Source organism: Brassica oleracea, chromosome C5 (genome assembly GCF_000695525.1).
Source record: "Brassica oleracea var. oleracea cultivar TO1000 chromosome C5, BOL, whole genome shotgun sequence".
Classification (NCBI taxonomy): Eukaryota; Viridiplantae; Streptophyta; class Magnoliopsida; order Brassicales; family Brassicaceae; genus Brassica; species Brassica oleracea.
The window spans coordinates 23,847,770-23,859,419 of record NC_027752.1 but is presented as its reverse complement, the minus strand read 5'-3'; the positions used below and the strand labels follow the sequence as shown (position 1 = coordinate 23,859,419).

The window sequence follows — 11,650 nt, the reverse complement described above, 5'->3', positions numbered from 1 at the left end:
CATATATATTAATTCGATTAATAATATAATTTTTTTTCTATACGATATTTTTTAAATAATTTTTATATAAATTTACTATACGTTGGTCTTATCCTAGTTAGGTATATAAAACGACGAAAGTGTTTCGTCTTGTTGTTTCCGAGAAGTTTCTTTTTGAATTAAAACACTATTAATGTAATTCCACGTCAGATGCGCATTATAAAAATAATGTAAAGGTAGACAGGCTACTACTGCACACGTACGAGTCGCGTCGCACGAGGCACAACCTTGGGTCAGCATACGAAAGACCAACCCTGACTTGACACGCCATTATACGCCAGCTAATTACGATGAGGGTAGTTTCGTAAATTAAGACATAGCAGATAACCCTTGGTTTGCTCTCTCGTTGAGCAAAAAAAAGAGGTGGAGCCAAGAAAGCAGGCAGAGAGAAGTAGGGTTGGTCAATCGTAGCATCCCCGGTGTGAGATAGCCGTTTTTTCGGTAATCAAGGTCCTAACGTGCTTGTTCGTCACTGCTTCTATCTTCGATCTGTCTAAATAATTAGGTTTTCCACTCGATTGGGTGGATCTGCTTAATTTTTTTTATGATTAGTTGAGATTTTAGTGGATTTCGTTGATCGGATCTAGTAGCATCGTAGCGGTCTTTGTGCGTGTGTGTTCGTTCGTTTTTGATTTTTAAGGGTTTGTGCTGGTGTTGATAGTTTTTTTTTTGGGGGTAAAATGTTGGTAGTTTACAGCAATTGTACTATTGTTTCTTTCTCTCAAATGGTTGAATTTGTTAAGAATAATTTCGAAATTTGATCTTTTTGTAAGAGTTGAGCGGCTTCTGAATGTGTTTCCTGCTTGATTTGCTTGCTAAGTAACATGTATTGTGTTTCCTGTATTTCCTTTAACATTCAGAAAATCATGTCGAAATTTATATTTATGAGTGTAGTTTTATTGGTTTCTGAAGGTGGATTTTCTATGTTTTTGCGACTCAGTGTTTGTTTTCTCAGGATTCATTATGGTGAGGAAGAAGAGAACTGATGGTCCATCTGAAGGAGGTGAAGCATCTGGTTCCCGTGATGCTGCTCCAGCCTCAGGTGGTGGACGTGGTGGTTATCAGCAGGGGAGAGGAGGAGGAGGAGGAGCAGGACAGCAGCAAGGTGGAAGAGGTTATAGTCCTCAGTCTCAACAGGGAGGTCGTGGTGGTGGTCGTGGATATGGCCAACCACAACAGCAGCAGTACGGTGGTCCTAGAGAAGGCCATACACCACAACAGCAGCAGCAGCAGTACGGTGGACCAAGAGGTGGCCAACCACCACAACAGCAGCAGTACGGTGGACCAAGAGGAGGTCAACCATCACAACAGCAGCAGTACAGTGGACCAAGAGGAGGCCAGCCACCATCACAGCAACAGTATGGTGGACCAAGAGAAGGCCAGCCACCACAACAGCAGCACCAACAGTACGGTGGACCAAGAGGAGGACCTCCTCGTGGTGGTGGCCGTGGAGGTGCATCCTCTGCTGGACTGCCGCAGAGACAATCAGTTCCCGAGCTGCATCAAGCTACCTTACCAACTTATCAAGCGGTGTCTTCTCAGCCTACACCGTCTGAGGTGAGGCCTACTCAGATGCCGGATCCTCCTGCTCCGGTACAAGAATTTGAACAGCTCTCTATTGAGCAAGGAGCTCCCAGCCAAGCAATCCAGCCCATTCCATCTTCCAGCAAAGCTTGTAAGTTTCCACTGAGGCCTGGTAAAGGACAGATTGGCAAGCGATGCATTGTAAAGGCCAACCACTTCTTTGCCGAGTTACCTGATAAAGATTTGCACCAGTATGACGTAAGTTTTGATGTGCTTGTTCCCTTGTTTTTATACTTTAGCTACAGTGCATCTAATGCTGTCTTGTTTTTGTGTGTTTGCAGGTAACCATTACTCCAGAAGTTACATCAAGGGGTGTCAATCGTGCTGTGATGAAACAGTTGGTTGACTTGTATCGTGAAACACATCTTGGAAGGCGTCTTCCTGCATATGATGGGCGAAAAAGTCTGTACACCGCTGGACCGCTTCCGTTTGTTTCGAAAGAATTCAGAATCTTACTTCAGGACGAGGAAGAAGGGGCTGGGGGACAAAGGTTAGTTCATATATAGTTATTATCTTTATCCTTTTAAGGAATTTTTGGAGTAAAAAAATATTTTCCTTTTACAGACGAGAAAGGGAGTTCAAAGTTGTGATCAAGCTAGCTGCCCGTGCTGATCTACATCACCTAGGATTGTTTTTACAGGGGAAGCAAGCTGATGCCCCGCAGGAGGCTCTTCAGGTTCTTGACATTGTTCTTCGTGAGCTGCCAACTTCAAAGTAGGTTCACTCATCTAGTGGATGCTTTTGCTCAAAACTACTATGCTTACATGGCTAAGCTCTTTTAGTTTTGCTAACATGTTAGAGAGAGGTATACTCCTGTGGGCCGGTCATTTTATTCTCCGGATATAGGAAGAAAGCAATCATTGGGTGATGGCCTGGAGAGCTGGCGTGGATTCTATCAAAGCATTCGTCCTACACAGATGGGCTTGTCCCTCAACATTGGTGCGATGGCTTTCTGCATTACGTTCACTAAACTTTCAATAATAAATTTTATATTATTGTCCCAGCTCATGCTTGTGATGCAATCTTGTTTTTTTTGTAGATATGTCATCTACAGCATTCATAGAGGCACTTCCTGTTACCGAATTTGTCTGCGAGTTGCTGAATAGGGATATTAGATCCCGGCCTTTATCCGATGCTGATCGTGTCAAGGTCTAGTTCAACTGTCATTTCCTGTTATTCTTCCATAACTGAAGTGAAATGGTGCATTCTTAACCTTCCTGTGTATACTGACTTTGAATCTTGTTCTGTACCAGATAAAAAAGGCGCTTAGAGGTGTGAAGGTTGAAGTGACCCATAGAGGAAACATGCGCCGAAAGTATCGCATTTCGGGGCTGACCGCCGTGGCCACTCGAGAACTGACGTAAGTGTTTGTTTAGCTTTGCAAACTACTATTTCGTGAATGCTGAACCAGGAGAAGTTTATGTTTCTATTTTTTTTGTATTGTACTTTCAGATTTCCTGTGGATGAAAGAAATACCCAGAAATCTGTTGTTGAATACTTCTACGAAACATATGGCTTTCGCATTCAGCACACGCAGCTACCATGCTTGCAAGTTGGGAATTCTAACAGGCCAAATTATTTACCAATGGAGGTAACCTCGAAGTTCGTCATCAATTACTGTCAGCTGACCAATACTTCCTATGCTAATTTTCTGTTGCTGTACAGGTCTGCAAGATTGTTGAGGGACAGAGGTACTCAAAAAGGTTGAACGAGAGACAGATCACTGCTCTTCTGAAGGTGACTTGTCAGCGCCCCCAAGAACGTGAAAAAGATATCTTGCGGGTATATTTCTTTGTTTTGGATATTATATTCTCCTTTTCACTTAGATGCCTAGTTCATTATTGCTGTCTATCTCTTTAAATTGTTTTAGAAATCATATACATTTGGTTGAGCAAAGGCTGGTTATGAATTGTATATCTTACAGTATATTTCTTCTTGCTTTTCTTTCTAGCCTTTTTAGTTCATGATTATTGAGAGCATCTCCAACCCATTTTTATTTTTGTCTCTAAAATAGAGAGTGCTATTTTCTGCTCTATTTATAGAGGAAAAATAGCATTCCTCTATATTTTGCTCTATATTTGGAGATCTCTATTTTAGAAAAATACATTGGAACAAAACACATCTCTATTATAGAGATCCTCTATTTTAGAGGTAGAAATAGAGAAATACAATAGAGATGGTCTGAGGCACTTCGCCAAGTTGGGGAGCTTTTGTGCTCTTACTAGCTACCTGCTTACCTTTTTTCGTTACAATTTATGTAAATACATCTTATTCTCTTGAGCTGTTTAAGCTTGTAGATATTTTATCCTATATGTTGTTGTTGATCTGATGTATATATGTCTGATATGTGTTGATGTTTTCTGATTGCGTAGACAGTAGGGCTCAATGATTATGATCACGATCCCTATGCTAAGGAGTTTGGAATCAAGATAAGCGCATCCCTTGCTTCTGTTGAGGCTCGAATTCTGCCTCCTCCATGGGTATATTAATTTCCCTTGTGATTTTTTCAATTTTCTTTCTGTCACTCTTAAGCTTAGTACAGTGTGGTAATATGATTTAAATTTTCTATGATGCAGCTCAAGTATCATGATTCTGGGAGGGAAGGGACTTGTCTGCCGCAAGTTGGACAGTGGAATATGATGAATAAGGTAAACTAGATGAAATAGTTATCCATCTGTCTGCCTAGCGCTTTTTCATATAATTCTGTTCTCATGATATGGTTGTGGGTGTGTATGCAGAAAATGATAAATGGCGGTACAGTGAGCAACTGGATTTGCGTCAACTTCTCTAGGCAAGTTCCCGACAATTTGGCACGTACTTTCTGTCAGGAACTTGCTCAGATGTGCCACACCTCTGGGATGGTAATTTTTGTAAAGCACAACTTTTATCGCCTTCTTAACCTTTCTTACCTTGATGTATATTATTTTTCACCTGCAGGCATTTAATCCGGAACCAGTCCTTCCACCAGTCAGTGCTCGCCCTGAGCAAGTCGAGAAAGTCTTGAAAACTCGATATCATGATGCCATGGCCAAGCTCTCTAAAGGAAAAGAGATTGATCTCCTTATTGTCATTCTCCCAGACAATAATGGATCCTTATATGGTATGGGCCATGTCTTAGTACCATTCATTGTCTGCTTTTACATTTAAACGAGCTCTCTAATCGTCATTCCCTTCTAATTTCCCATCGCAGGTGATCTGAAGCGCATCTGTGAGACTGAACTCGGCATTGTGTCTCAGTGCTGCCTGACTAAGCATGTCTTTAAGATGAGCAAACAGTATATGGCTAACGTCGCTTTGAAAATTAATGTCAAAGTTGGAGGAAGGAATACTGTACTTGTTGATGCCTTATCTAGGCGAATTCCTCTGGTCAGTGATCGCCCCACCATAATCTTTGGTGCTGATGTAACACATCCTCATCCTGGAGAGGACTCAAGCCCGTCCATTGCTGCCGTAAGTCTCTTTCTCAACATCTTGTTCTGAGAATGAATATTTTATTTTTCCTCCATAACCTGGTCTGATGTAATTACTCTAAAATTTCAAATGATTTTTGATTTTCTTTCAGGTCGTCGCTTCCCAAGACTGGCCTGAAATTACGAAATATGCTGGCTTGGTTTGTGCTCAAGCGCATAGACAGGAGCTCATTCAGGATCTCTTCAAAGAATGGAAGGACCCGCAGAAAGGGGTAGTGACCGGTGGCATGATTAAGTACGCGTTTCGATATTTTGAACTCTACTCCGAATCAGTTTTTTCGCTTCATGTTGCTCTTTGTATAAGATCGTTGCCTCTTTCTCCTTACTTTGCAACAGGGAGTTACTTATCGCCTTCCGTAGATCAACTGGTCATAAGCCGTTAAGGATCATATTCTACAGGTATGTTTGTTTTTTGGCGTATACTTAACTAACGCTGTACATCTTCCCTTTTAGAAAGGCATATGTTATTATTGTATGGTACAATTCCGTAGGGATGGAGTCAGTGAAGGACAGTTTTATCAGGTTTTGCTCTATGAGCTTGATGCCATCCGCAAGGTAAGAGTTACAACTAACAAATGACTTGTGTTTAATTCTGTGGATAGTTATCTTATGTCTAAATATGATTTTATTTGAACCACTTCAGGCATGTGCTTCGCTGGAAGCAGGTTATCAGCCACCAGTGACGTTTGTGGTGGTGCAGAAGCGCCATCACACAAGACTATTTGCTCATAACCACAATGACCGCAATTCAGTGGACAGAAGTGGAAACATATTACCAGGTAAGACAAATTTGGATTGGTTTGGATTTCACGTATGACTAATTTAGCTGCTCATCCTTTGAATTTTTTTGCAACACTTTGGGTAATTTGTTTGCAGGAACCGTCGTGGATTCCAAAATCTGTCACCCCACTGAGTTCGACTTTTACCTCTGTAGCCATGCTGGTATTCAGGTAAGTCTATATATGGAAAAGATGTTTGTGTGGCTTAGATTTTCTTTCAAGTGTTCAAAACTTATAATTCCATGAACAGGGCACTTCCCGACCTGCTCATTACCACGTTCTTTGGGATGAGAACAACTTCTCTGCAGATGGACTCCAGTCTCTGACCAATAACTTATGTTACACGTAAGATTCATTTGCTCTTTCTTAAATGTCTGTAATTGTATGATATGAAACAGACGTAAACTCATACAAACATAACATGTTTGAGCTGTGTAGGTATGCGAGATGTACTCGTTCTGTATCCATTGGTGAGTTTTTCTTTGGATTTTAATGGTAATACTTTTTTGATTTGGAGTTTTTGAAAGACAAGTAATGAGTTTCTTTCTTGTTGTTGGGATTTTGTAGTGCCGCCCGCGTACTATGCTCATCTAGCAGCGTTCAGGGCTCGGTTCTACATGGAGCCAGAGACGTCAGACAGTGGTTCGATGGCTAGCGGGAGCATGGCACGGGGAGGTGGTATGGGTGGTAGAAACACACGTGGTGGGCCACACGTGAACGCTGCAGTGAGACCACTCCCACCTCTGAAAGATAATGTGAAGCGCGTGATGTTCTACTGCTGATTCGATTCAGCTCTATCTAGCTCTCTTTTATTTAATTTCCTATGACTGTATGAGCTATTAAGACTCTTGTCGCCAAATAAATTGTTTGCTTTTGCGACTCTTATGTCTCTACTGGACTCGTGTGGTGTGAACTTATTGAAGCTGACTTAAGTTTGCGAGTGTTTGGATATATTATGTTTTGCCACTCTTGCTCTCAAGTGTGAGGTGCTTGCTTTCTGTTTTTTAGTTCCTTTTCTTACGATTATTGTCTCATAATTGTAGGAGATGATACTAAACCGAGTCCAGCACATAATGTTTTTATTTGCAGAGGTAAATATTAATTAAAAAGTATTAATTTTTGATTTATATCAATTTTTATTGAAAGTTTGGACGGAGCAATACATTCTTCTAGCCTGAGCATTTGGGGTTCCAATCGGATTTTGGTTTAGTCCAATCGGGTTTTGGTTTTTCGGGTTTATCAAAATCAGTCCCATTTGGGTTATATGAAAATTCGGTTCGGGACCGGTTTGGGTTCTATCGGGTTCGGGTCGGGTTTAGGAAATCTTCAAAGAACCAGTACAATCCGATGTACTTTGGCGTTCGGGTCCCAATCGGTTCTTCGGTTTAAATGTACCTGATTTATATCTACTTTGTAACCAAAAAGTAAGTAAAATCGATTTTTTGGTTTTAAAATTCTTGATTTCTACCTATTTTGTAACCAAAACATAAATAAAATCGGTTCAAAAAAAAAAAAGGGAACATCAAATGTGATCATTGAAAATCAAGTGAAAGGTAAACATAGTTATTGATCGAAAGAAAACCAAATAAATGAAAGCATAAAACGAAAATCAAGTTCTCATGAAATGAAAAACATTATTCAATGAAAACAAAACCCAAATTTAAAAACTTCAACCGCCACCTTCAACCATCAATCTTCATATAATAGATAATTATTTTAGATGTTCAATATATTTTGAATAAATATTAAGAATTGAGATCATGTTTGATATAAGTTCTTTTTGGAAATTTTGAATGTTTCGGGTTATATCGGGTATCCATTTAGGTTCGGGTTCGGTTCGGATAATACCTATAACCCGAAATACCTTAAAACAAGATCCATTCGGTATTTATGCGGGTTCGGATCGGTTCGGATTCATTTTTATCGGGTCAGATTTGGTTCGGGTTTTCAGATTTGGTTTATTTGCCCAGCACTTGGCATTTTTTGTCCAATTCTAACAAAATCAAATCAATTAGCAACAGATACATAGATTTTGATCTAAAAAGAAAATCAAAGATCTTTTTGCTTTTTTTTTTCATCGATGAACTATAAAAAAAAATTCTTTTATGAAACAAATCTCTGAAAAACAGAGTAAAAAAGAAGAATACGAATATACACAAGAATATGAATTGGACATGGCAATAGTTCCCGTGAGAAAAATTAAGGATTTGTAATCAGCTAAGATGGATTTAGGACATATCAAGGATAAAATGGAAATATGAATTAGAAGGTTTGGGCTCGACTTTGAAGTCGATATAAAAGAGAGTTTTTTTATACCTAGATATACTTTTTCACTTTCCAATTACACTAGGACACTTAGAACTTGAGCTACAATCTCTCAGGTCAAAAACATTTTTATGACCCTAGACTTTATTCATTCTCTCATTGTCTTTATGGTTTTAATATAAAAACTATTTTTTTCTCATCACATAAATCTCTTTCCTCTTCTTATTCCACTATGTTTTCATTTACTTTTTTTCTCAAATTCTAAAATGTATTAAATAAAAATAATTGTCATAATAAATTATACATAAAATTCTCTATATAAGATTCATTTTCATATATATATATATATATTAATGTGTAAACAAAATTAAGTGTGGACGTGGATACCAAAGCGTGGATGGTAGAGTTATATACTAGTTGTGGACATGAATATCTTAACACGAAAGTTGTTGGTTGATACTTTTAAGGTATCCATGTCCAAAACTAGTGTATAACTCTATTCTCGTGTTAAGGTGTCCATGTTCACAACTAGTGTATAAGGTGTCCATGTCCACAACTAGTGTATAACTCTACTATCCACGCGTTGGAATCCATGTCCACAATTAATTTTGTTAACAAGTTAACATACATATATTGAAATGGATCTTAAAAAATAGATAATTTTATATATAATTTATTATGACAATTAGTTTTATTTAATATATTTTAGATTTTGAGATAAAATCAAATGAAATCGTGAAGTACAATAAAAAAAAAACTAACATTATCTTTTTTTTAAAGGTATAGTTATCTAAAAATCAAGTATATCTCACAAAAAATATGTTACAAATGGATAGTGTCTATGAATATAAGAAAAACTCAAAATATGTCATATAATCAACTCATCGTCATCGTAGCTATTAAATCCCAATTATAACTTGAAGTGTCATTTGTCAGATCTGTCAGAAAATTTAGACCACTATGTAAAGGAACATAATTTTTACACATCAGGGGAATATGGACATATCATACATATAACAAAAAAGCGAAACTGTTACACATGCCGCAAAAAACCGAAGGCTTATGCTGTCATCTGTGACTGTGACAGCGAGCAAATGAAATATATTTCTGACCGTTCTTTTCCACGTTTGTATTATCAAATAGTATAGTAGCTAGTATATGTTACATAATTTAAATCATTCCGCTAAAGATGGGACATGTTTGGTTGTGGAGATAGTTTCTCTAAGTACGTATGTCTTTTTCATTACTATTGTGCTTCTTTATAACTAACGCATACGCTTGCATGAATGTTTGATCTAAAATGTGGTTGTGCTGGTGATGTTTGTTGAATCAATACAATAAAAGAATCTAAAAATGAGAATTAGATTCTTGAGGTTTAGGAGAAATATTTAGATGAAATCAAATGAGAAATGAACATAAAAAGAGTTTCTTGATTAAAGATTGTATTACAAGTATAGTTACTAGTATAAAGTAAATCTAATAGTCTATAAACTCTTTACAAGATGTGTTCTAAGTGTAAAATGGAGAGAAGATGAGATCCCTAATCAAGAGAAAGATCTCATTATTTATACAATGATAAAGTCTAGGGCTTCCTAGCCAAATGAGCCTAGTTCTTTGTCTTGTGGATCTTGTTAGAGGATCAAGATCCATCCCCAACTGTAAGCCCCCCCAAGTTCGTTGAGAGAGACGAAATTGATCTCTGCGAACTTTATGAATAGGGTTTATGAGACAATGAACTAGGCACATACACATGTCGCAGATGATTGTCATGAACGGGCCGTCATTGTTAGGTTGCCATAAATGAAGTGTCACAGACGGACCGTCTCGGACGAGCTGTCATCGACATACTTCTGATTTCGATCAGACTTCCTACTCCGGGATGGCTGCACGAACGATATGTGAGGACAGTGTTCGGAACTACCGGAGCAAGTTGCCATGGATAAAGCGTCAATTGACTAACCGCCAAGAACAAGTCGCCATAGACATCATCATGAACGTACCACCATGGACGAACCGTCACAATCAAATCACCACGATGGACATGTCTTCGCGGTATCACGTCATGCTCAAGACTTGCGAGCAATCCGAGTGATGAACAATCAGCAACCATGAGTTTGTGATGCCGAGTGTATTCAGACTCTGAACTTGATCTCAGGTTGAAGTAGTCGTACGTAACAAGTCCAAGCCGAGCCGACGAGAATCGCGTTCGCAGCGGGTCTGTCTAGAGCTTGTACCGCTGGTGGTAAGCTCTTCGTGAGAATCAGAATGTGAGAATCAGAACCCGTTGTTGTGATCGTGTCTCTTAGGAGAGTTCTCTTGAAATTGAATCAAGAGGTTGATGCCATAACACCTTTATCAAAGCTCCTTTACTCCAAGATCAGAACTGAGTTGCGTCTGTGATGTCTGACTCGGGCTTCTTGGTGATGACGTTGGCGAGCTTATGCGATGAGACGAGATGAGGCGAAGGAGATCGTAGTTGGTGCATAACCCTGCAGTCGTCGTTGTGCTTGCGCTTGTCTTTGTCGATGAGGTGCTCACAGTGTCGGGTAACGGAGCTTCAAGTTGGCGGCGAGAGACGGAGCTGGTTGGTGGTGATCCTTTTGTCAGAGACAGCCCGTTACTCGCAGCCGTGACGTCTTGTTGGTGATGGTGTCTTGCATAAGGCGACGAGATCAACTAATGATAGCCGAGTAAACGAGTCAATGGAGGTAACGTAATCCCGTGAAAAACTCTAGCTAGGACCGGAATCATGAGCTGAGGAGTTGGTGAGAGCTTTTAGTCGGCAGCGAGAGACAGAGCTGGTTGTGGCTAGACGTACCACCGAGTTGATCTCGGGGAGGGTCTAAAGCGAGTAATTGGCATGTTCGTCAAGCTCCAAAGACGTGTATGACGGAGGAGTCCATCCTTCACGAGAATTAGCTGACGAGCTCTCAGCATCGAGCATGACCGAGCAAAATAATATTCTGAGGAAGTTTTGACGTTCACTTGTGCCGAGTAAAGCACATGAGTTCCAGCCTTTGTACATGAAGCTCGGCTTGCAAAGATCTTCTCAAAACTCGCGTTGTGGAGATGACGACGTAAAAACTCAAGTGGGCCAAGAAACCAGTTGAATTGTCTCGGTACCAAAGTTGTAACTTCATCCAAAGGTCTGAGAGCTGGTTCCGGATCGAGATCAGCTTAGCGAGATGAAGAGAAGCCTCTGGAAGTCACAACTGAGAAACAGTTGGGCTTTTGATGTCACCAAAGACCGACGAACAAGCCCAATTCTATGAGTTTCAACCTCGGCGACTTCTTAGTTGTGTCTCGATCCATCGCCATCCGTAGAGACCAGAGATCGACAATGTAGAAGCAACAACTGCGCTGGTTGTTTCTCCGCTTGGACGCCATTGATAAACAGGTCAAAATCTCTAACGTTCCTCGGGAGACTCTCAACGAGTTGAACGAGATGAAGAGAAGCCTCTGGAGGGGATTTTAATCTACAAAGGGACAAAGGACAAAAAAAAAAATCTATAA

General features: G+C 39.7%; 2 protein-coding genes across 8 annotated transcripts in view; one reads left to right on the top strand and one right to left on the bottom strand.

Moving 5' to 3' along the window:
• Positions 1 to 237: 237 nt before the first annotated feature.
• On the top strand, positions 238 to 6,874 carry LOC106294800 (protein argonaute 1-like). Of its 7 annotated transcripts, none has more exons than XM_013730460.1 (22): positions 238 to 480; positions 995 to 1,821; positions 1,905 to 2,113; positions 2,188 to 2,337; positions 2,423 to 2,562; positions 2,663 to 2,772; positions 2,877 to 2,983; positions 3,076 to 3,214; positions 3,289 to 3,405; positions 3,996 to 4,103; positions 4,200 to 4,271; positions 4,362 to 4,484; positions 4,561 to 4,723; positions 4,814 to 5,073; positions 5,186 to 5,328; positions 5,430 to 5,492; positions 5,585 to 5,648; positions 5,737 to 5,872; positions 5,970 to 6,043; positions 6,123 to 6,217; positions 6,311 to 6,342; positions 6,440 to 6,654. In XM_013730460.1, exons 2-22 carry the CDS (start codon positions 1,003 to 1,005, stop codon positions 6,652 to 6,654), a joined length of 3,339 nt encoding a protein of 1,112 aa, XP_013585914.1. In that variant the 5' UTR covers positions 238 to 480; positions 995 to 1,002. The 7 variants fall into 7 exon arrangements, with proteins under 7 accessions (XP_013585914.1, XP_013585915.1, XP_013585918.1 ...); XM_013730461.1 differs by having other exon boundaries at positions 250 to 480; positions 980 to 1,821; XM_013730464.1 differs by having other exon boundaries at positions 250 to 489.
• Positions 6,875 to 10,269: 3,395 nt separating this feature from the next.
• Positions 10,270 to 11,650, bottom strand: part of LOC106344817 (uncharacterized protein At3g43530-like) — a 19,197-nt gene continuing 17,816 nt past the window's right edge. The window contains exons 7-8 of the mRNA XM_013784124.1: positions 10,508 to 10,813; positions 10,270 to 10,452 (exon numbers count right to left, since the gene is read on the bottom strand). Of these exons, the coding sequence (XP_013639578.1) occupies positions 10,270 to 10,452; positions 10,508 to 10,813 (489 nt within the window). The remainder of the gene's footprint in view (positions 10,453 to 10,507; positions 10,814 to 11,650) is intronic.

Excerpts from the sequence above, each read along its gene's own strand:
- LOC106294800 (XM_013730463.1), top strand. The coding sequence starts at position 1,003 with ATGGTGAGGAAGAAGAGAACTGATGGTCCATCTGAAGGAGGTGAAGCA. Across the intron at positions 4,724-4,813 it reads CAATAATGGATCCTTATATG|GTGATCTGAAGCGCATCTGT; the intron begins GTATGGGCCATG and ends TTCCCATCGCAG. Across the intron at positions 5,649-5,736 it reads AGCTTGATGCCATCCGCAAG|GCATGTGCTTCGCTGGAAGC; the intron begins GTAAGAGTTACA and ends GAACCACTTCAG.